The sequence below is a fragment of the Typha angustifolia genome, chromosome 9, assembly GCF_048772165.1.
Source record: "Typha angustifolia cultivar Huaian chromosome 9, ASM4877216v1, whole genome shotgun sequence".
Classification (NCBI taxonomy): domain Eukaryota; kingdom Viridiplantae; phylum Streptophyta; class Magnoliopsida; order Poales; family Typhaceae; genus Typha; species Typha angustifolia.
In genome coordinates this window covers 10,743,863-10,769,005 of record NC_133247.1, presented here as the reverse complement: position 1 = coordinate 10,769,005, position 25,143 = coordinate 10,743,863, and the positions used below count along the sequence as shown (strand labels likewise).

At 36.2% G+C, this 25,143-nt stretch overlaps 2 protein-coding genes across 2 annotated transcripts; one reads left to right on the top strand and one right to left on the bottom strand.

The window, feature by feature from the left end:
• The first annotated feature begins 702 nt into the window (after positions 1–702).
• Positions 703–13,143, top strand: LOC140766732 (phosphoenolpyruvate phosphatase). The gene is made up of 10 exons (XM_073106315.1): positions 703–779; positions 2,174–2,371; positions 3,834–4,034; positions 5,852–5,963; positions 9,043–9,266; positions 10,938–11,076; positions 11,754–11,974; positions 12,153–12,274; positions 12,367–12,528; positions 12,887–13,143. The coding sequence occupies exons 2-10, from the start codon at positions 2,192–2,194 to the stop codon at positions 12,963–12,965; spliced, it is 1,440 nt and encodes a 479-aa protein (XP_072962416.1). The 5' UTR covers positions 703–779; positions 2,174–2,191; the 3' UTR covers positions 12,966–13,143.
• A 1,761-nt stretch (positions 13,144–14,904) lies between these two features.
• LOC140767657 (disease resistance protein RGA2-like) lies at positions 14,905–18,657 on the bottom strand. The gene has a single exon (XM_073107652.1). The coding sequence runs from the start codon at positions 18,655–18,657 to the stop codon at positions 14,905–14,907; it is 3,753 nt and encodes a 1,250-aa protein (XP_072963753.1).
• Positions 18,658–25,143: the final 6,486 nt, after the last annotated feature.

The window sequence follows — 25,143 nt, the reverse complement described above, 5'->3', positions numbered from 1 at the left end:
AAACTAGCTCCAATTGGCTCAATTAGTTCAAACCAAAATCTTAGTGTTATATTAGACTAATTCAACAAGTCTAATTTTATTGCAATTAGCGGGAAAGATAATTATAACGGCATATCTGTATTATCTAATTTTTGATATGGGACTAAACATCTAATTTTCTAGTAAGCTACTTTAACCAACTATGTTATATAAAATTTATACATTTTATTTTTATCTATATGTATAATATCATCTAACATATTATATATTAAATCTATTCGAGCCGATCACAGGAGCCTTGCGCACCGGCGAGCTTTTTTGACAACCCTACCCTAATAAAATATAATTATCCTTTAATTAACCTATTAGTCAAATAATATATCCTAAAATAATAATTTTATCTCTTGAAATTCCCTAGGAACATTAGGACAAAAATTGTGACATATATGTGATCCAAATTTGGATTTTATTGTGTTACCTATTCATTGAATCCAAAATTTATATATATTTTTGGTACTTATCCAAAGAAACCAATAAGTCCAACAAAGATCATTCTCATATTAGTACCAAAGCATCCATTATTTTGTCACAAAGAGGTCCTCTTACTCTAGTCCCAGAATATCCCCTTGCCCTTTTTATTAATTATATTTCGATTCTGCCCCTGCCCTGGCCCCCACTTCCCCACCTATGCTTCCATAGGACCATATTTTGGTATATATATATATATATACTAACCAACCCATCCAAAGTACGCCTCTTCTCTTCTGGATCGCATCGCGATTTTTGGTAAATCCGACGACGTAAGTGTTCTTCTCCGTCACGAAATCAATAAAAAAGTTTTTTTTTTTTTGGTTTCCTATGAAAGTTTTATCCTTTTTTCCGACTTTGAGGATTCGAATGAAGCTGGAAGAGAAACTTATTTGCTTGTTCTTCGATTCCTTCAAATTTTATTTGTTTGAAGCGTTTTTAGATGAGAACAGATAGGTTGGCTTTGATGGCAAGGTTGATGGGTTGGTGGGTGTTGAGGTTTTGATCTTAAGGAATTGTTTTGGTTGCAAGGGAAATGGATCACGCAAGAACCCGTAAGGAGGAATTTGTTTGCCGAAATTTTGTCTTAATCCAGATGCTCTGTGGGCTGCTATCGAATCTTTTGTGGGATTACTTCAGATTGAAATTTTTATAGTTGTAGCATGTAGCTCATTGATCAGTGTTTGCACAGAATTTGAGGTGTAGATCGAATTGTATGTCTATATACGTTCATCCGGGCCATTTGGATGTAGCTTTAACCATAAGGGATAGGGTGTTCTTGGTTACTGATAATTGTAGCTATTTTCAAGCATTCATGATGATTCAAGACGAATTATAAAAAAATTGCAACCAATTTTGTCTAGGAACATTAGTGTCCTTGTAGATATCCTGGATTTAAAATCAGTAACATTTCTTTTAGGCTTAATGAGGGCGGCTTCTTTCTATGAAGGGAACCCTTCTCGAAATATACACATCCAATAGACTAAACACATCTCTGATACTTTCTGTGAATCTTGCTCTAATTTACAAGATCAATATGAATTACTTGCTACGATCAGAGAATGACTCATCTCAATCTGTAGCCATCATATACCTTTAGATGTTTCCAGCTAACATTTCGTTTGGCCTCTGTCCTCATGTCTCATGATATCCAACTGCCTCCTATGATATATGTCTTAGTTTAAGATAGTGAATTCCAGTTCTGTGGTTTGAAATCTGGGTTAACTATGGTGATAGTTATATGCACATTAAATTTTTTAATTTAGTTGATAAGATGATGTTCCAGTTCTCTTAAAAGAGTGGATTGACCCTCAACAACCTAGTGAGAGGAAAATATCTTGGGCTGCTTTGCAACTTTATAACAGGGACACTTCTAAAGCTTTTATCTTCTAATAATGATTTGGTGATATGGAATCCCTTCACCAAAAGTACGTGTGTGTGTGTGTGTGTGTGTGTGTTGGATCTAGGGGCAATTAAGTTTTGAATGAAACTGGGCTGTCAGCCTTTTTGTTAAAATAAAAGAAAAAAGAAAAAAGAAAAAGAAAATAAAATGGAACACATATAATTGTTGGTATCCCAGTACTTTAACTTTTATGAAGCACATAGAATAGTATCTTTGATCTGTTGATGGCTTCTCTTTCTAATGTGAATCATCTGCGTATTTCAGGCCAAAGTTGCAGTTCGTATGCTGAAACCTATGGGGCTTCAGAGTCTGTTCATCTTATCTCTTTTTGTTCTATGTATTGTGGAAATTGCTATTTCTGGGCACACAAGTTCTTTTATTCGTTCTGAGTGGCCATCTAGTGACATTCCTTATGAGGATGAAGCCTTTATAGTTCCGAAGGGCTATAATGCCCCCGAGCAGGTACTTCTTTATATGCATGTATTATTTACATGGGCATACCTCAAAGATATACTCTTCATTTATCAACTTTTATCTTAATGCTCTGTTCAACATACTAAACCAAATTGAAGTCGATTATGTATCTCTTCTTCATCTGGCTTGGAGATCTTTTTCTGGTCACCTTTCATGACTTTGGCCTGTGGTTGGTTTTGAAAGTTAATTGTGTGAGGGAGGTTAACTGGGGAGAGAGACTAACATAAATTCATAAATCCATGCCAAGTACAATTCCTCTAAAATTCTTTTTTTAACATCTCAGCACAGAAAAGGTCAAAGTTTGTGATGAGATGCCTTGGTTTTCTTTAAAATCAGTTTGTGAGACAGAGAGATAAATCCATGCCAAGTAGCGATTCTTATAAAACAAAATTTCAATGATCTGAGCACAGAAAAGGTGAATTCACTTATTAATTTAATCTATTTCTTAATTTTTAATACTTCTATTTATAATTTTGTATAAATTATGTTCCATTTTTTGTTACTTGTTCCCATAGAATCGTAGAATCCGAGGTATTGGCTTCTTATATATTTATGATTTAAGATTTTTATGTTCATATGATTATAAGGATGGTCTGTGTTTCTACTTTTGTTATTGTCACCATGTGTTAATTTCAATGTTCATATTCTTTTGACTGAAAATTAAATAGTTATTTCTAATACTGACCCCAAAACTTGTGTCTGAATACAATTTGTTGTCTTACTATCTCCACAACGAGTGGCAAGCAACTCATATGCTTGGTTGTCGAGTAGCAACAGGATGCTATGACATGTTGACTCATATATGTGGTCTGCATAATAATGGGATAAAATTCCTGCATGGCACTTAAAAACCTTTGGTTCAAACTAAAGCTATGCACTATTGTAAAGTATATAACTGTTTAGTAAGTTGCTATATTTCTCAATACTTTTCTAGTCTGCAACAGTTTTTCCATAAACTACAGTGCCAAGTTATATCTCAATCTATGCAAGAAAATTTTAGATGGACAGTAAGATTTAAGCTTTCTTACCAAAGGGCTATCCAGAACTGTTTCAATTCCAGGCAGCTGCCTAACTGGTAACTTGGTACGTCCCCTAGTTATCCACCAAGGCACCAAGCCTTTGAAGGTTGACCACCTGGGACTTCTTAGGTGGTTTGGTAGCTCTTCTAATGAATAGGCTACATCAAAATGCCATTCTCTGCAAATGATATAACTGTAGATGTAATAATGGCCTAGATGAGAGAAGGCAATTTATAAGAGGAAGAAGTAGAACTGTTAAAGAATGGTAACATTAATTAAGCAAATCAATTATGGCATTGGATATGATAAAATTATAATATATAATGAATTGCTACATAGTTACTAGTTAGTATATGGTAATAATATCGTCTTCCAGGACCTTCCTTACCCATAAAGTATTGAACGTTTCTCTTGTTTAATTTTTTGGTTAGGTCCATATTACTCAAGGTGATTATGATGGAAAAGCTGTTATAATCTCATGGGTTACAACCTCTGAACCTGGGACAAGCGAAGTTTTATATGGTACCGCAGAGAAAAAATTTGATCGCACAGCTAAGGGGAAATTTACCAACTATACATTTTACGACTATAAGTCTGGATACATACACCATTGTCTTGTTGATGGGCTTGAGGTAATTCCTTACATTACACTTTTTTCTTGCATATTTGAAGAGAGATAATTTCCAACTATTTGTTCTTCCAATGGTTACTGGTTGCTTCTAGATGTACTGAAATAGAGTTTCAGGAACTTCTCAAATTATAGCATAAAACTTAATGTGCCATTTACTGTGCCCTGTGTTTTATAATCTTTTGCTTTCTTATTTATATTTCATATAACTGACAATTGAACATGCTATTCCATGATATCTGATCACTTGATATTATAATTGTTTAGTTTTCTGAAATCATTAAATTCGTTCTTTCATCTTAACACATCATGACTTAACTATGAATTCTTATTAGTAGAGATTTTTGCTATACAGCAGATAGATTAAGCACTAAATTCCTAATGCCTCTTTCATCTTTGAATTTTGTTCAAATTTTGTCAGGCTTCTGGATGAATAGACTCTTGTATATATGCTCAGTGGCAAATTGCCAACCAATTTCTGCCTTTAAAGGAGGGTTTGTTTATAAATTTACTATATAAGCCTCATATATGTGGCTAACAGTAGAATGTTAAAATGACGAGCTATCCAAACTTCATTTAAATGATTGTCATGGTAGATGCATTGAGTGTTCATATCATATTATATTCTTTTTTGGTCTCATGCTGTACTTTCAATTACCAAGTCATGTCATTATGTGTTGAAGATACATAGATATTATTCAATCTCTGAGATGGATATATATATTTTTTTCTGGATAATCCTGTATCCCTTTTGTTGTGATTGATGTACTTGCAAGTTGATATAAATTATGATTGGAACTCAACTCAATAGTTCAATACTTCAATGTATGAGCACTTATGTATAGTTTTGTTTGATTATATGATATGAAAGGTTAACTATACTTTTTTCTACTAAAGAAACTTTACATGTCTCAAAATTCTTGGTTATTGTATTTTCCTGTCAGTAGAGGGGCCAACATAAGTTTAAGGTTAAGCTATTAATATAATATTAATTATTTTCTCTTGTTCATAACAACAGAGTATAAAGTTATTTATTTGAGAAATTGAAGTAACGATGCCACATAATTGTTACTCACAACTTGCACATTCATTGGAACAGGTGACATCTTATGTAATGTTTGTTTGAGATTCCTTTTCTAATAGTGCTAAAAGCAATTTAGGAGTGCTTTTAAGTTTAAATAGAGAAACTTGGTGACTTCTTATGTTGTTACATGTAGTAGTGTCTAGCATATGTATTACATGATTAGGGGCCCTCGCAATGTGGGACCCTCGAAATGTTGGGCCCCTAGTTCGAGCCTTTGTGGTGCTCTTTCAAAATAGGAGATTTTTCTCTGCTGCACTGTCGGTGGATGGATAGTGACCCTCGGTAATTGCCTAGGTGCCTAATCTAACAAGAATGGTTGGCCTCTAGTCCAGCTGCTGAATAGCCACAGGCTCATAAAATTATGGCATTGCATGTAGCAAGTTGTATGCATATTTGGAATATGAAGTGAATTGCGCCACATGTTAATGGATATGAGCTTTTGTCATAAAAAATTAACTCAGACAAATTTAGTTTTAATTCTTACTGTATTACAGGTGAAAAATGGAGTTGGGCAGATTTGCTAGATCCACCATGCTTAAGAACAATAAAAGGGGTGTTTTAAAATTACTTGTTATGTATTGCAATTTATTTTCTACTGTAAAGAAATCCATTTGATGAAGATCTTGCACTCTGCAGCTATCATCTCTTCTCGTGTGACTCTTTCTTGTACTCGAATGAACCACTATCCAAACTATCCAACCATTCCTGAATCTTATTTTTATTTTTCATGTGTCTAGTACAACACCAAATATTATTACAAGATCGGAAAGGGCGATTCAGCACGTGAATTTTGGTTCCAGACACCACCAGATATTGATCCAGATGCTCCTTACACTTTTGGAATTATAGGTTTGTAAACTTTTTCTTTCCCTTATCGTTGCTTATGGCTTATCCTGCTTTTAGTTTTCACAAATTCGAATGAGAGCTTTTGATATTTGGTGATCTATGATGTTTCAAATTTCACAATAATACAGTTTTTTTTATGCTTTATGTTACTGCACAAAACTGTTTGTGGAAAATCCACAGTATAGGTGCACTGAACCTGTCTGTTAGGTTTCTCTTGTGTTAAAATTTGGACAGGCTAATAAATATCATGATGGTTGATCAATTTCACATCTATAATTTCTTTCATGCAGTAGGTTATAATTTTTCGAAGGATGCCAATATAGTGTTGACGTTGCCGTTATTCCTATCAAGAATTCAAGACACCCTTTTGTAAACTGTATCCTATAAGTTATTTATTAAAATAAAACTAGAGCTACATAATTTTTCTTCCAAAGAATCAATAACTTTCCTTTGCATGTATAAAGCTGATCTAATTGATCTTTGTCTTGCCTAGTGTCCTTTAACATCAAGAGCTTGACTTTTAGAAGTATTCTCTTTGATGATTAGGGTAAGGGATTGGGATTTAGTGTTGGTCGATCCTATGTAGGTTAGCTCTGACCTATTCGTTGGATGCACCTCAACGCATTGATTATGCACATTTGATGCCCTTGTTTATACTTGTTCTAATCCTACACCCCCTTGTATTCGACTAAGGGCGCAATCGGAATTGTTAAATGGGCATGATTAATATGTTGACGCGCATCTAATGGCACCCTCAAACCAACCTAATGGATTGGCCCACATAGAATCCCTACCCTAGGGTAAGGGTTCTTATGCTATTTTCTTTCTAAAGCTCATAAGTTGGTGCCTCATGAATTCAAACACCAGTATGTTTGTAAATTAAAAACTTTAGGCATTAGGTAAGACCTATTTATAGAATACAATAATTTTGAAGCCCTATCCCTAGGTATTATTAGGTGGCTCCCACTATTAATATTTGTATATTTTTGGAGTTTGATATGTTAGAAATGGGTTGTCAGTTGCCAAACTTGTGATGTTTTATGTGTTGACTTTTAAACCTTGTAGATAACATCCGAATCCTGAAGGTTTATACTTGAATTAAGACCTCTTTACTATTGAATTAAGACGCTTTACTCTTAAATTTTACACTAGGTTATGAAGTTACAGTTTAGAGTTAAAACCCTTTTTATTATGGCCAATCCCTTGTATCTATTGTATGGACCATTTGAAATTATTACTGATCGTGTATTCCAGTAAAGCTTGAGATACACGAAGTCTTAATAATAACTATCTAAATCCACAATAATAAGGAACTCAAATTACTTGACTCCAATTCAAAAACTCGCAAAGAAATAAAGATACATAAGTTATAAAACCAATATCTCTCAACTAAAAAGTAAAAAGTAAAGCAACAAATACCTTTCCAAATAGAAATAGAAATAACTAACACAACTGAAGGTAGATCAAATAGTTTTAGAAATAACTAATGCAATCGAAGGTAGAAGACTAAATCTTAAGTGGAAATAGAGTCCCCAGTGTACCATGCTCATTCACCATGCCAACTAATATCTAAAATGTTAATAGGGATTTATGAGCTAACAACTATAGCTTAGTAGGTTGAATCCACCCAAAAGCTAATAAAACCAAAATTCATGTAGCATAATATAAAAACCAAAGCTTAACAATTAATAATAATAACCATACTCATAACGTGAATAATAAAACACAAGTAGTGATAATGTGAGTAACAAACTAATGATATGCTTAAGTCTCATTATGCGAAACTAACAGCATGAGGTCCACGATGCGAAGCTTGCCGGACCCATCAGCAACGACACGAGGTCCTCTTCGGAAACTAACAGCTAAAGGATTGTTGATATAAGTTACATAAAGTATTATAATATCAATTGATTGTGGCTAGGAAGATTAATTTTATGAAACTTGAGATAACATTGAGAAACCTATGAAGACTCCGTTTGATGGTTTGCCATGTTGATATGTAGTCAAATGGCCATTTTTGGAGGAGCATACTCTAGTTAAGTGTGAAGAGTGGTAAAGAGGAGTTAAATGGAGAATGACCAATCAAAAGTCACTTTTATATGTGAGGATATGACTTCTACTAACATCAAGCAATGTTCCAAAGGCAGTTCATGTGACCGCATATGCGGCCGCATATGCTTTTTGCTGCCTCTCATATGGTGAATCTGCATAGGAACCGCATATGACTTATTGGAGCCTTAGGACATTATTTTTTCAATGATAACTTCCACAACAAGTTCTTGTATAGGGATAGGGTCCTACCTTTAAAATTTCTGTTTCAGAAATTTTGATTCTTTTCGTTTCCTACTTGTATTCACATATTTATAGTGTTATTAAATATTGCACAAATATGCACCTGCATTCCATATATTGATATATATGCTATGCAGTTCCTTGACTGTATGGCATGCCCACATTTTCGAACATTGCCCTGAAATGGAATTAGTGATTAAAAGATAGAACCTCATAAAGAGGTTAGGATTTGGAGTATTGTAATTTTATTAAAGAGAAAGATTTTCGAGTGTAAGTTATTACAATGATGTAATAGTATATTGATTGTGTTCAGCAATGCAGCATTCTTCTGTTTTACATCCTTTTCTTTTCGAAGCACTACTGGTATATCCTATTATTTCCAGGTTGTTGATATACTTCTAAAGAAAATATTCCAGTTCTTACACCAAAACTGATAGTATCTAATGGCCTAAAGTTGGAATGCCCAAGAACCACAAGTCGTCATATTTCTCTTGTCCATGCATCAAATTATCTCTAGTGAACTTTGTGATATAGTACTTGTCAATGTAGCGCATGGAAACAAAATATATCAAGAACCATCCCTAGTTTTTATGATCGGCTTGGAACAGTTGGACGATAAGTATGAATTTGAATATATCATTATGAATATTTTCTTGAATGTATAATTATTTTCCATCAAAATAGCATGTATTATTTTCTCTGTACATGATTATGAGGCTTACCATTTTAACCTTGTTTTGGCTTTCTAAAGATTATCTATATGTTACTGAACTGATTTCCTAAATCCTAGGTGATTTGGGACAAACATATAATTCGCTTTCCACTCTTCAGCATTACATGCAAACAGGGGCACAAACTGTTTTATTTGTTGGGGACCTCTCTTATGCTGATAGATATGAACATAATGATGGCATTCGCTGGGATACATGGGGTCGGTTTGTTGAACGTAGTGCTGCATATCAGCCATGGATTTGGACTGCTGGAAATCATGAAATAGAGTACAGACCTGATTTGGTAATTTTTGTTCCATATGCTTAATCTCAAGTCTATGCTTATCATTTCCTTAGTTTACTTATGTGAGACAGACTTAACCAGATATTTTCTATTCTAGATGACAAGAAGAGCATTTGATTATCATAATCAGTATGGACATTGACCCAATTAGAGGTCGGGTCAACTAGTGGGCCACCAAGTCAGATCGTTTGTTTACTTAAGATTATTTTAAATATTTAAATAATATATTTATAGTTCTATATAATTCTAAAAACAAAAAAAAAGCATCTATAAAAGCAATAACTACAATACAATTGCATTTCTTCCATTATTTAGCCATTTTTAATTAATATTTAGTTTTAAGTACATAAGATCATGACTTATACAAAATCTTATCTTAATTACACTTTTAATTTGAAAAATACAATTATTTTAATTTAGGACTAAACTCCCTTAAGTTAAATAATAGAATAGTTGAATATTAAGGACCAACTAGGTAATATTAAAAAATAATAAGCAACTCAGTCTGTTCACATAAAAGGTTTCACTTTTCACTAGTTGTCGGCGTTTGGTCAATTACATTTCTAGTTTGATAACAAGGTCGAACTATCTTGGTGGTCAATTCACTGATCCAAGTCCAATTCGGTTATAATAACTATGATCTGAATTGTTTGCTATATTAACCATCATGACTCAGGCGCAAATTTTGTTGTTGTATTGCTTGTTAGAGGTTAACTTTGGCTTAATTTTCTATTTGGTCAGAATTTTAAACTGCTATGAAACTACAATAAATTGGATTCCTATTGCACTTGGCATCAAAATGCTGCTTAGGTATGTAAAATTACCATGTATGGAATGACCTTTTTGTTGGGCTGTGCCAAATTATGAAAAATACTTAAGAGTTTGAGATGTTGGTTTAATGTTCAAATTTAGTTCAAAATATTGATAGGACATAATATTCTAGAATATAGGTGTTCAAGATGGACACTTGCTTGGATGCTTATAAACCATTGTTAGCTCACCAACCACTCTAAAATCTTAAGCCTTTAGAGTAGTTGGTGAGTTAACATAGTATATTAGTATCAGAGCAAAGGTCCTGAGTTCAAATTCTGTCAGGTCCATTTATTTAATATTTTCACCTTTTTTAAATCAAGTCCATCAAAATGTCTTAGCCTCAAAGTTAAACCACAGGATTTTTGAATATAAAATATAAATGTAAAAACCACTATTATCTAATGATTTAAGTTTTTTGAGCAATTGATAAGTTAATATAATATCAGTATATATATTCTGAGTTGAAATCTTGCTAGACTCATTGTTATTTAAAAAATGTAAAATTTTCACCCATTTAAGTCAAGGCCTTTTTTTGGGCCTCTTAAAATGTTTCAAGCCAAGAAGTGCGAGGAATATTAAAATATAAAATATAAAAGTCATCATTCTCTGAGAACTTAAACTTTTAGAGCAATTGATGAGTTAACAACTATAAATCCATTATTTAGGCAATTGTCTATATCGTGTTCTTTGATATAGAAAGTAACTCGATTGCCGTAAATTATTTGTCTTATCATCCATTTAAGTGTAGTTCTATTTTTAAATTCTTCTGACCATCTATCTATCATTTCTTCATTATAGGCAGCTTCCCTGTTGCTTTCTCTTGTAATACTTCTTTCCTTGCTTTTATGATGAGGTTAGGGAGAAGTTTCTACTTTCAAACCATATTTGCATAGATACACAACGCCTTATTTGGCTTCGAAGAGCAGTTCTCCGCTGTGGTATGCAGTGAGACGCGCATCTGCCCATATCATTGTGCTCTCAAGTTATTCTCCTTTTGGTAATGTTCACCTTATTTTTCTGATCTTCACCTTGGTTATGCTTAAATTTGTTTATTATCTGTAGATTAAAGTTCCTGGAGTCAACCAGGCTGCAATAAATCAACAAGGTCGGGCTTATCTTGTTTAGTAATACAGTAACAGCTATTAGCTCTCTTGTATTTCTTGAACCCTTGAGTTCGATAATCTGGTCTTTTCAAGCTTAATTAGAAGAGAATGAAGCTAGAAAAATCTTTGGTTTTAGATAAATTCAAGCCCAAACAGGAGTTAGCTTGTGGAAGTCAGTGCCCTGGGAGGATAAACTTGGGAATCTTCTTGCCTTGTAACTGTGCTGATCTTTTACGGAGTGGTCTGCTAGTGCTATATATGGTCGAAGAGCTTCGTATTCTAGTTGAGATCATATTTAGTTCTTTTTCTGTTTCAGTCTGTCAAGTGGTAATGTCTCAAGCTGTGTAACCAGTCTCTCGAGTAATAGAGGCAAGATTGCATATATTCTTCCTTTGCCAGACCCTACATTAGTGGGAGCTTGGTGCACCTGGAGACACTAAAAGATTACTACTACATGGTTTTATTCGTGCATTCTCTTACATCATGCTATCATCATATGATTTCTTTCAAGTTGTTTTTCTCTGAACTTTCTTCATCCATGCACTGAATGTGGCAACTAACTTGGAATTAGTTAAATACACTCCTCAATGGCATTGGCTTCTGAGGGAACTGCAACGAGTGGACCGAGAGAAGACACCATGGCTAATCGTGCTGATGCATGCGCCACTTTACAACAGCAATGAAGCACACTATATGGAGGGTGAAAGCATGCGAGCTGCTTTTGAGAGTTGGTTTGTACAGTATAAAGTTGACATCATCTTTGCAGGCCATGTCCATGCCTATGAGAGATCGGTGATTTCCTCAACTATATCTTTAAGTAGATATGCTGATTTTACTTTCCACTAAAAAGATCCATCTTATGCTCTTTTCAATTATACTACATATTCTTTAGTTTGGGAGATTAAATAGTATCTCCTTTAAATAATTGATTATCATTTTTCATCTAATTGAGATTTCTATTCTTCTATAGTATCGAATCTCTAACGTCAACTACAATATAACATCTGGTAACCGTTATCCTGTACCTGATAAATCTGCTCCTATTTATGTAACCGTTGGTGATGGAGGCAATCAAGAAGGTCTTGCTTTGCGGTAAAGGAAGTTTGCAGAAGAAAACCTTTCAATGTTTCTCAGTTAATTCTATACCTGCATGATAATCACATTCTTTTCTTCCTAATTGATAGGTTCTCTGACCCGCAACCAGACTACTCTGCATTTAGAGAGGCCAGTTATGGACATTCTACATTAGAATTGAAAAACAGAACTCATGCTTTCTACAGATGGAATAGAAATGATGATGGGAAGCCTGTGCCAACTGATCTTGTTGTATTTCACAACCAATACTGGTGAGTTTAACGGACTCCGGTAGAAAAATATTTTAACTTTTTGACTGATTTTAAGCAATCTATATCTACTACAACATCTCAGTGGCTTTTTGGTTGCCGGGTTTATGAAATAAAGTTTCACTGAAACCTGAAATTTACTGAAAACAAGTTGCTTTCTCTTAATCTTCTGTCTGATTAGTACTAACATTATATCTCTCGCATAATAACAGAATAAGTAAATAACCCTCCATCACAAAATTGATATCAAATTTACTGAGATTCTGGCATTGGGAAAAAAAAAATCATGCAATGTCTATTTATCTATCTCAAAATATTTTTACTCTTGTCAACTGATCAAAATGATTTGCCACGCTGACAGGGCAAGCAATGCTCGTCGAAGGAGACTGAAAAAGCATCATCATTCCCAGAACTGCGATATCTTCGTTGCCACATTCTGAAAGATTATAAATGTTTGGGGGCTGTATCAGGATGTATTGAATTGAAAAGCTTTTAAATGTTGGAGGCTGTATCAGGATGTACTGAAAAGCTGAAAAACAGTCTGCATCAAACTTTTCTCATGTATGGGCCGAAAATAAAAACATACCTTCTGAAGAAGTTGTTGAGTTTGTTCTGTTAAGTACTGTGAGAAGTAGATGCATCGATTCTAGGAAACTGGGTGTGATAAACTATAATAGATTGTGCAACATTCCTCTGGCAGGATTCAGTATACATCTTGCATTTCAAGGACAACATTGAGTGTCCTATGAGGAATCAAGCTCTGTCAACCAATGTTGGTGTAAGTGCTCCCATGCAAGTATCTACTTTCTTTGTTCTGGGATGATTCAAACTTACTGTTCTATTGTCACAATAGGTGTTATAATGAAAAGAAGAAAGTTTGGAACATTTAAATGTTGCATTTAAATATAAAACACAGACAAAAGTCCCAAAACTACTCTAGATAGCAACAATAGTTTCTCAATGGCATTAACAAGCAGTATCTTGAGATGCAAACTCCTCACCGGGTATCCAATTTTTGATGTTGTGTAATTGTTTTGTGTCAAATCCAGAAGAAGAAGAAGAAGGAAAAAAAAGAAGAAGTAAATAAAAATAAAATTGGATGATATGAAAATGAAAGAGCCATGCACAGATAATAAAAGGACAATGGGCAGTTTGAGTTCAAAATGACATCCTACTGAAAAAGAAAGATGCAATCAAATGAATTCACTTGTCAATGCATTCTCAAACTCATGTGGGAAAGATTACTTCATTTTCTCTTGAGACTCCTTCGATACTCTTCTCTTATTTCCCATAGCTGTTTTCCAACTACTCTCATGTCAGGTCAATTCAGAGCAATGGAACGCTAAATTAAATATCTTCCACTGCTTCTTCCAACAAAGGATCCAATATATCATGCTATCATTAACCTTAAAGTACCAATGGGTTTATTTCATCAGCAAAGTTACAAAACTAAATTGCGGATCTCAACGGTTTGTGGCATTGGGGTTTTGGATTTAGTGATAGATAGTATGTCTTACATATTAATAGTGAAATTACAATTGGTACCCTATATTTTACCAATAAAATAAACTACATTTATTATTATTGGTTACAAGCTGACCACCACAATCTCTGATTAACACTTCGTATCTTTTCAGCATCATGAGTTGATGGTCTTTTGGGTTTTTGTCATGAAATCACACTTCTTGTTTAAAACCTTCAAAAAGATTGAAATCTATATAGAGCAATAACCAATATCTGTATTTCTAACCTAATTGAAACAAAGAATCAAATTATCTGATATGGATCTATCCTGTAGTGTCATCACTGTACAAGCACAGTAGGAATTGTATAATTCTTTGGAATAGGATCACAACAATCCACTTTTATTTCAACAAATATAAGGATGAAGAGGCATCATCGCGATTAGTTGAATTATTGACATCAACTATAAGTAAGTTCCTATTTTTCGGAAAAACATGTGAATCTCATAAAGTTCTCACAAGACTAATCTGAAATGAGAACTCGAAATTAAAATTTGCTACATCATTTCTGAATTGCAAACTGGTTATTGACCAAACAGAAAAATCCAAGTAGTATTGATGTTACTGAAACATCTAATGTGTAACATGTTTCTCAGTAATCTAAAATGACCAACCAGGAAAATAGTTAATGAGAGAGAACGTGCTACGATCTTGCCTATACGAATTTAACTAACTAAAAATTTAAGAAGAATGGGCATCCTGGTGCCCTAGACTACAGGGAATGCTATGAAGGCACCTGAAAGTTTCATTAGATATATAAAAAGAAAAGACAATGGAGAAATGTAAAATTAAGGACGAACAGAAAAATCATTGTGATATCCCGAGGGATTAAATATTAAGGGGATGGTGAAAGAACTCATACCCGGGTTCGGCGATTGTGTTCTTCTAGAGTAATAGCTGCTAATGTCTCCTTATCGTAATTGCCTATTTGTACCGTAGGGATGTGCTGAATCTTGGGCCAATCCGGACCTAAATCTTGTAGGCACCTCTCCTCCAACTCTGGAGGACAGTCATATAACCGCATTTCTTTTAGCGATGATGGAAGTTTTGGCAGTGACTGGAGCTCTCTGCAGTGGTATACCAGCAGAACTTGGAGACAACAGAGGCTTTGCAGTTCTTCAAGCAGGAACTGCCAAGAGGATACATCTCTTATATATAGCGCTTGCAACAAGGTACGGTTCTTCAAAGCCCATTCTTCTAGTGCTGAGGATTGGAATTCAATACAGCATTCAAGATGCAGTTCTCGGGTGGAGATGCTTTTCAATGGCATAGTGCATAGCAGCGAGAGATCGTCGATGTGAATCTCGTCCAATATTAAGGAAGTTGAGGCGGAGGGATGTTCCGCTAGCGACGTTGACAATGATGACTTTGCAACTAAATTGGGGCATTCTTTCACCATCAGATACTTGAGGGATGGGAGTGCTTGCAGATCCCCCAGGGATTCTAGCTGTGAGCAATCCTCAATCCACAAACGTTCTAGAGCTTTCCATCTTCCAAGCACTTCTGCCGAGGGAAGGGATTTGATGTTTGCACAGCCACTGATAATCACTTCAGTGAGAAAGTCGAGGTCTTGCGGAGCTTTGTTGGGTAATGGATCCAGTGCATAGCAATCATCTATAGCAAGGTAGTGCAGCGACGAAGGAAGGAACCTTCCTGATGTTGAGTCGTTCCGCAGTTTCCGACAACCCTCTACCGTGAGTTCCTTGAGAGAGGTGAATTTCCCGAATCCTCCGATAGGTAAATGTGTCAGCTCACTACAGTTGTCGATGTCCAACTCCACGAGAAATGTAAAAAGCTGAGGATGCAGTAACAAACCCTCAGCTAAGGACACGAGGTCTCCACAAGAGTGGATTTTCAGTGAGGAAAGAGATGATGATGACGATGATGCCTCTCCCTGGTCGTGCCACAGTTGTGGAAGAGTAACCCAACTCACATTGTCAATAAACAATTTACTTAAGCCACAAGGCAGATTTGGAAACACTCTCAGCTTGGGGCAATAAAAAACATCTAGAGTTTTCAAACATGGAAGCCATTGGGTCGCTCCTCCATAAAACTCTTCTAGTGCCGACATGAATTTAATTCTTAGCTTTTTCAGCGATGGGAAAACGCAAACCTCGGTTCCCCTGTCGGGTGCAATGCCAACCGACTTTAACGAACGCATGTTACCTAATTGTAGAGACTCAAGGTAGGGTAGCTGTCCAAGAGGTGATAGGTCTTCCCATCCAGCGCAATTCTCAAGTTGAATAGATACTAACTTTGATAGAGATTGAGGAGACATCCAATGTGGACTCCTGCGGCCCACATAACATCTTATTATCAGTTTCTTGAGATTGTAATGTGGTTCAATGTTGTCAAGTACCTGCTCATCAACCTCAGGGCTTCTACTACAGTCATCAAATATCTCAGTCCAGATTAAAGTCAGTTTCTGGATGTGCACTTTTTCCTTCAAATTGGCTTCACAGATATCTTCAACCCTTGATACGTTTTTGAGGCTCTCAATAACTAGTTCACGGAGCTCTCGCAAGTTTTTCAACTCCAAAAAGTTATTCCCATTCACTGCAACAATGAACCTTTCCAAAATCCGAAGTGAGGTTAGTCTCCCTATACCAGATGTTTTGCCGCACCGAGTATTCGGAGTACTTAGGATTCTAAGGTTAATAAGGTTGTCAATTGAATCTGCTGGTATATCTGAGAAATCAGGGTCGAAAATATAATGATAATACAAGAACTGGAGGTGGTAAAGCTTATTCACTGATTTAGGGACATGAGAAATATCATGAATAACTAAGTAGCGGAGGTGTATTAGGCTACTAATACAGTCATCAATGATATTAAAATTTCTCACTACCAATATGCACAGGCTTTTCAGACCTTTGAGCACGTTAAGAATGTCATCTTCACTGGAATCTGAATTTATCAAAAGTGTGCGCAAGTTTTTGAGTTTGATGATCTCAGGTATAGGAAGAGCAACAGAATTACTGATTGATAAGTGACGAATACTTGTAGGTATACTTTTGGGCCCAGAGCTCTCATCAATTCTAAAGCATTCACCCTGAGAAACAAATTCTGCAAGCTCATGGAGTAGATCATGCATAACATAGCGCTCTATTGGGCAATCCATTTTATCAAAAAATGATTTTTTCACCAGATCATCGAAGTACTCATGTCCTATATCCTCTGGTCGTCTATTTCCTTTCATAGGCTTCTGAACCAGACCTAGAACCATCCACATGTAGATAATTTTCTCCTTATCAAACGAATAATCTTGAGGAAATATGCTACAAAACCTAAAGCAAGGCTTCAAGTGTGAAGAGAGATGCTGATAACTTAATCTCAGAGCTGGCACTATGTCATTCTGGCTTTGTTCTAGTTCCCAAATTTCACTATTTAAGATATCTTCCCAGTGCTCATCATCTAAATTGTTCCTCAATATCCCTCCCACAGTCTTTGCAGCTAAGGGGGACCCTTTTAACTTTTTTACAATTTTCTTTCCAATGTCTTGCAGTTTGTTATAATTCTTGGGGTCCTCACCACCAAATGCACAGTTCTTAAAGAAATCCCAGTAATTTTCTTCACTCAAACCCCTCAAGAATATAGGTTCCATGGTACCTGTCATCATCTTTGTAATTTTTTCCATTCGTGTTGTTAATAAGACCATGCTTCCACCCTCTACTGAACTGAAAGGTGCTAGTAACTTACCCCAACTTTCTCTATCATCATCATTCCAGACATCATCCAACACAAGCAGAATTTTTTTCGACTTCAAACTTTCTAAAATCTCCCGTTGAAGCAAATCAAGATTATTGATGGTATGATTTTGATGAAGCTTTAAACTTTCATAAATCTTCTTTGTAAGTGAGAGAACATCAAAATTATTAGAGACACACACCCATATCCTCGGGCTAAAGTGCTTCTCTATTCTCTCGTCGTTGTATACAAATTGTGCAAGAGTAGTCTTCCCAATCCCTCCAACCCCAACTATAGGTAGAATGGAAAAATTCCTCCCAACAGATGCAGAACTGAAACTTAGCAATTTGTTTATTAAGTTGTCTTTCTCATCATCTCGCCCAACCACTTTGTGTTCAACAGGTAAAAGGGAACTAGTATCACGGTTACTCGTGTTCGAAGGTTGCTTGTGCTTTAATTTGCCCACCAAATGAACAAAATGCCCTACATCAGCTGCAACCTCATCTAATCCCTTAACTATATTCTTCAACCTTTCTAAAGTCGTATCCTTACGCACGGCACGCTCAAAAATAGTTTTGAGGCGGGAGGCAGCATGACTCACCTTGCTCTTCTTCCCCTTAATTTCTTCTTCCAGTTGGTAGTAGTCCATCTCATCTATGAAGTCCTCTGCCTCGTCAACCGCATCTCTAAACTGCCACAACCAACTCGCCAGCTCTGGGTTCTCCTCCTTGATATGGCCGCTATCCACAGTGCTCATCACCGCTTGAATCTTGGGAAGGGCCTTGTGCAGCCTTTTCAGCTCTGCCTTAAGGCCAAGCTGCCTCTTAGACTGGTCCTCTTTAACATAGGATATGAGGGAAGTGATGAGGTTACTAACGATGCTCGACGCGAACCATCCACCGACTACCAACTCCACCGCCATTGTGGAAGCCTCGAAGAGAAGAACAACGAGAAATTCCTAGCTCTGCTTCTGTCTATCATTTAGAATTACCAAACAGAAGAGAGCGTACCTCCTCTCCCTTTTGTTCACGTTAACAACTCCTTCAAAGCTTGACTCCTGACATCAATGTCAGTGCCCCCATATCCTATTTCACGACAGTTAAAATATCACAGAGAAAAGGTCATACGTATAAGAATAAGTGCATTAATTAAAGCCATTAAGTGTAACAGTTGCAACATCAATGTCAGTGCCCCCATTGCACCTTCCTTGCAACTTCGCAACTCAATAATAAGCAAACAAGTAGTTTTTCCTCTATATTTAAGTGTAACAGAAGGACCAAACCTGGTCTATGGGCAAGGCGGCAATAAGTTTTATAAGGAGTTTTCAAGTTGAATGTGATCGAATGAGCTGCCTCATGTTAAAGCATTTGTGGTTTTTTACTTTAGGAGTTTTCAAGTTGAATGCTTAGCTAGGGTAGCACTCGGGTTGGCATCCTTCACTTGCTAATGAATAGTTCATGGCTCACAAACACTATAAACGAAAGGCAATTAAATAAAAAGACTTGCCAATTAGTAAAGAAAGTATGACCGTTTCATTCGTTGGAATTTGTCAGTAATTTCACGAAGATTATCTTTTAAGTGTGTGAAAGTTTCCAAGAACCTAATTCAAAGCTTTCCACTTCGTTGTCAGTTCGCAGCAAGACTTCCATGTTAGTGTCTTTATATCATATTGGGGTTGAGAAGTTGGCCATGCATGGCTTGGATATACCCAACTCAGTGAAGTAAAAAGGTAATACGTTTAAGTGTAAGTACATTAATTAAAGCCATTCAGTGGCCCTGCACCTTCCTCGCAACTCAATAATAGGCAAATTAGTATTTGCTTCTCTGCTCTATATTTAAGTGTAAAAAAAATAGTGGAAACCGCTCAGCTTTCGTCCACCACCAATCTCATTAACTATTTGAAAATTTTAAGCTAATTCTAATTTAGAAAATAGCAGTCTACACAGAAAAATAAATATAGGTAAATAAATAATTTTTATATGAAAAATTCTAAACTTACGTGAAAATTACGAATATTTTATAAGAATCACTTACAAACGGCCCGTTGAATTTCATAGTTATATCTAAAGTATTTTGGCTCACTAAAATTAGCGATGAATTACTTTTCGTGATTGATCAATCCAATCTAAGTAACTCTTAAAATTAAATAAATCTGTCGCCTCTCGAGAAAATCACTTTAAGTTAGACTCATAAATCAACTTCAGCTCAAACGCTTGCATGCTTGAAAAGCTATTAAAATACCCCGCAATCTTTATGTTCTCTGCCAAAAGTGTTTGAACTCCCGAAGGTCTATTCGAACAGCAAAGAAGTCGACTGAACATAGATATGAACTAAAGCTGGTGAGGTGTTTGAAAATAATGAACATTTGTTGATAAAACAGAAAGCTTACTGACAAAACAGAAATCTTATTGACAAACAGAAAGAGTACAATGTTACATGTCCAAACCTAATACATGAAATAGGAAGATCAAATATTTAATGGATGAGCCAATGATATTGGAAAGTATAAACTGTACTGAAAGGGTGGTGATAAAAATCAAAGTGAAGTTCTGATATATAAAGAGGGAGTTGCAAAAATAACCAGAATAAACATCTGATAAAGCAGGCAGTGATGAAAGGAAATCAAAAAATTGCTTGTGTGTGTGCGTGGGGGGGGGGGGGGGGGGGGGGGGGGGGGGGTGTGATCTGATATCTGAATTCCTCCATTAATTGAATCCATAGAATTTTCAAAACCACTTGCCTTCTTACATATTTAGAAGAGAAAATGTCCCAGTATGCTATTACTCTATTGCGAGGTCTAATACTTTCTTAGGCCCCGATTTCGTATTTCTTGTCATCTCTTGATCTGATGTTGAATGCTAGTTGGAAGTAGAAAAGTAATGAACTGTGTCACAATTCCAAGGAAGCACTCTTATTTCATATATAAATAGAATCCTCTTTCCACAGAGATGTTTAGGATATAGGAATTGAAATTCAAAATGACATCAGACATTCACCACAAGCGACCCAGCTACATAAATAATTGTGTTGGGTTTTGCATCATGAATGCCCCCAGTAAACCAATTTTATAACATTCAAAACATAATGAAGTATTATAATTCAAGCATGTGGAGTAGGGAAAAAGCATCTAACCTGTTCCAGATCATACAAAGAGTAGTAAAGCAAACAAACTACAGTTACAACATTTGACTAATGATGCATCAGCCAAACAAAACATTTGAGACCAAAAGCTAGAAATGAACTATCCTGAGCATGTTGTGGGTTGGTATTATCATAGGTCAACAAATCACAGCTAATCAAACACACTAATTGTTAGAGAAAGATAATGTGTTGTGTAGCGTAAGGAACTTCATGGCTGCTCCGAGAGCATGATACAGACATCTAGAATTTTTCAATAAACATAAAACAATCACAAACACTAGATATCACAAGAAATGCATGTGTAGAAGAAAAAATAATATCAAGTACTGTTCATATAAGCATCAAATAGAAAATCACATTACATGCATTTTTTCACATAAGCATAATTAACGAGCATATAATACCAGATTGCATATTAACGTTAACCAAGTCAAGTGCAGAACAGTCCAGATCTAAAATATTCTCTCCCTTTTTGTCAGAAATTATAAAAGATCCATAAACCAAGTAGAAGATAAACAGAAAATCTCAGGTCATACATTTTAACTGCAAATCTTCAAAATATACGCATCAACCCGTACGAATCCTGAAAAATCTCTAAGTCACATCAGAACAATTTCATTCATTTTAAAACATCAATGTCAGTGCCCTCATTGCACCTTCCTCGCAACTTCGCAGCTCAATAATACTAGGCAAACAAGTAGTTTAGCCACTATATTTTAAGTGAAACAGAAGGAGGAAACCCCACGCCTTTCGTAGCCAGGAAGACATGCGTTCCTTTTCTAATCATTGGCTCGTCGACATTAGCTATAGAAGCCTGGTCTATGGGCAAGGTCGCAATAAGTTTTAAAAGGAGTTTTCAAGTTGAAGGTGAATGAGCTGCCAAATGTTAAAGCATTTTGGTTTTTTACTTTAAAAATTAGATATTGATAATTGAGATGTTGAAAAATTCATATAATTCTATTATTAGTTGATACACATAATTTTTTAGTAGTCATCATACATCATTGTGGTTGTGTTTGATATCATAACATAGTCATGGTCGACATACATCATATGTATTATAATTGAGGGAGTTATAATGATAATATAACTAAATATTTATTTATACATTGTTGAGAATTATATACTTGATTAACCATGATATGATATGATATTTATTATCTATTCATACATTGTTGAGTATACATTAATGTACTCATTCATGACATGATGTTCTTTTCTGATTCATATTATTCAGTACATGATTTACTCTTTATTTAGCATCATTGATTTAGATAAGGTCTAGTCACTTAGTTTTTAGCTCATGACCTTTTTGTTTTGCATTTCCAAAAACCCAAGTGGGCAAATTCTGCAGGATACACCATTAGGAGCCTTGCTAGCGTTTGAGGAGTGGAGTGTTATTAGCTTTGTATGTTAGATGAGTTTATATTAGGGATAATTCCTTTTTCACCCCCTAAACTATCACCCCGTTTCATAATGACCTCCAAAACTTTTTTTGATACACACCGACCCCCTAACTATCATAAATACCTCACTTGACCCCTTCCATTAGGGCTCCTTTACATATTTTCGTCAATAAGTTGTTATGTGATAGTCATGTGATAACAATATGATGAAAATACCCCTCTTAAGCACGTGGAAGTCGTGAGCAACTATATATAGCCTCTTTTCCTCTCCTCCAACACAACACCAAACCCTCCACCCTGCCCACTGCCACCGCCAACTCCACCACCATCATCGCCATCGCTAAATCCTCCTCCTCATCCAACCCCTCATGCACCACCACCACACCCAAACCACCACTGCCCACACCTTCTCCTACACTGCCACTAGCACCAAATCCTCCACCCTTCCCACTGCCACCTCGTGTCAGAAGAAGTCCTTGTCCGACGACTGGCTTCTCTTCCCTACGTGCATCGACTGATTCTGCTCTACCTCCCGCCTCGACCACGTCCTCTCTTGCCCCAACAATATCGTCACCTCGACTGCCCCAACGACTAGCTCCTCATTCGCTGCAGCCAATGAAGAGGCAAGGCCTTCTCGTCTCCCATCGAGGGCGACGAAGCAGCGGTACTCGACCTCGGAGTCTCAGATGCCACCGTCAATGATAAGTGCTGGGAATTACTTCCCTCCAACGCGATCTACGACCTTCGATCTATCTCCGGCAGATGATCTCCACTGGCTACGGTCACCTCGGTATCGAGAAGCTCTACATCACCGGCTGTGGACCTCTACTTTTGCCGCCTCGGTGTTGAGAAGCATCGCCGATGTGCAGTTTCTTAAGTGGGATGCCCTCGAGTCCAAAATCCACATCTGGATCTGTGTCGCACGCGTCACCGTCTACGTCATCTTCTCAAGCGAGCTTCGCCTTTTTGATAAAGTCTTCGACGACGATGACGACGCACCCTTCACCGAGACCATCGACCAGGCCCACAGCACCAAGCTCGATGAGGCCCTCAACATCTTGAGACCGTTGGCCCCCGACCTTCGCCGACCTCATCCGCCGCAAAGCCACGGTTGACCTATCGTTCATCACGCTAAAGAAGAAATTTTGTTTAGAATGGGAAATAGGGCCGGGCAATGAAGGAATTTTTTTAAAAATAAAATATTTAATATTAGTTAAGGCACTTAATTATCCCGTCATTATAAGTAGAGGGGTAATTTGGTCAATTCATTAATTTTGCCAAACAGAGTCAGGGGGTGAGGTATTTATGATGGTTCAAGGGGTCAGTGTGTACAAAAAAAAATTCAGGGGGTTATTGTGAAAACGGGTGATAGTTCAGGGGTGAAAAGAGAATTATTCTTTTATATTATATGATGTATTAGACATTTTAGAGTGATATCTTTATCCTTATCATTACTATAAATAAGTGACTTTGTACTTAATATATATATATATATATATATATATATATATATATACATATAATTGTTGTGTATATATAATTGTGAGATGCTCTTAATGATATGTCGTGGCTTGTGTGGGGTCCTATTAGAGTTATTAGTATTTCGTTGGTCTCTTGACGTGAGTTATTCATGGTTTAGATGTTGGTGGATAAATTATAGTATTGATACAAGATTTATTTGATTGTCAGCAACTAACCAAATTGCCGCATGTTCAGGGTGGGCTCGTGGCATGCATGTGATAGAGTATAGGTGTTACATCGACCTCTGACATCCGTTAAATCCTGCTCGCCTCTCTCGGTTCTCTCATTGAGAGCCCTTCTAATGAAGAAATTGAAGCTGCTGTCAGGAGTTTAGGGTTGAACAAAGCACCTGGACTTGATAGCTTCAATGCAAGATTCTTCCAATTTTGGGATAGTTGGAAGCTTAATATCTGCCTTACAATCAAACTTTTTCTCCTTGAGTATCATGGAGCCTAGCTTAAACCATTCCAACATAGTCCTCATTGCTAAAAAGCAAGAGGCTATAACTGTAGTGACTACCGCCCAGTTGGTCTCTGCAACGTGATTTACAAAGCAATTGCAAAGATCTTGGCACTAAGAATGAAACCTCTCCTCTCTGGAATAATCTCTCAAGCTTAGATTGTATTTATCCCCGATAGGCAAATAGTTGACAATCAAAACATTGCTCAAGAAATGGTCAATTACTTAAAGTCCTCCAAGAGCAAAGTTGGCACTTTCATGCTTAAGGCTGAACTATCAAAAACCTTTCATAGGATAGAGTGGAATTTTCTAGGTGACTATTTAAAGCTACACGGTTTTCCTTTGCCCTTCATCAAGCTGATCATTGGTTGCATCTCCTCAGTCGCCTTTGAGGTCATTGTCAACGACAATTCTAGCAGCCAATTCACCCTAGTCCGCAGATTGCGGCAAGAATGTCCCTTATCTCCATTCTTGTTCATCATTGGCTCAAATTTCCTTTCTCTTCTTCTCCTCGAGGCTCAAAAGCTTAAACTCTTTGAAGGCATCCAACTGGCCACAGGTGAACCTATCTTAGCGCATCTTCTCTTCACACTGATCTTCAGAAAAGCCATTCAGTGGCCTTGCTCCTTCCTCACAACTCAATAATAGGCAAATTAGTATTTATTTTTCCCTCTATATTTAAGTATAAGAAAATAGAGGAAACCGCTCAACTTTCGTCCACCACCAATCTCATAAATTATTTGAAAATTTTAGCCTATCAAGAAAAAATAAATATAGGCAAATAACTAAAAATAAAAATCAAAGTAAACTCAAACAATTTTTACATGAAAAATCATTGTGATATCCCGAGGGATTAAATATTAAGGGGATGGTGAAAGAAC

What these genes read in the sequence shown, in the direction of transcription:
- LOC140766732 (XM_073106315.1), top strand. Translation starts at nt 2,192, where the DNA reads ATGCTGAAACCTATGGGGCTTCAGAGTCTGTTCATCTTATCTCTTTTT. An exon ending in GTCTTGTTGATGGGCTTGAG is followed by an intron (nt 4,035 to 5,851) that starts GTAATTCCTTAC and finishes TCATGTGTCTAG; the next exon opens with TACAACACCAAATATTATTA. An exon ending in TCCATGCCTATGAGAGATCG is followed by an intron (nt 11,975 to 12,152) that starts GTGATTTCCTCA and finishes ATTCTTCTATAG; the next exon opens with TATCGAATCTCTAACGTCAA.
- LOC140767657 (XM_073107652.1), bottom strand. Translation starts at nt 18,657, where the DNA reads ATGGCGGTGGAGTTGGTAGTCGGTGGATGGTTCGCGTCGAGCATCGTT.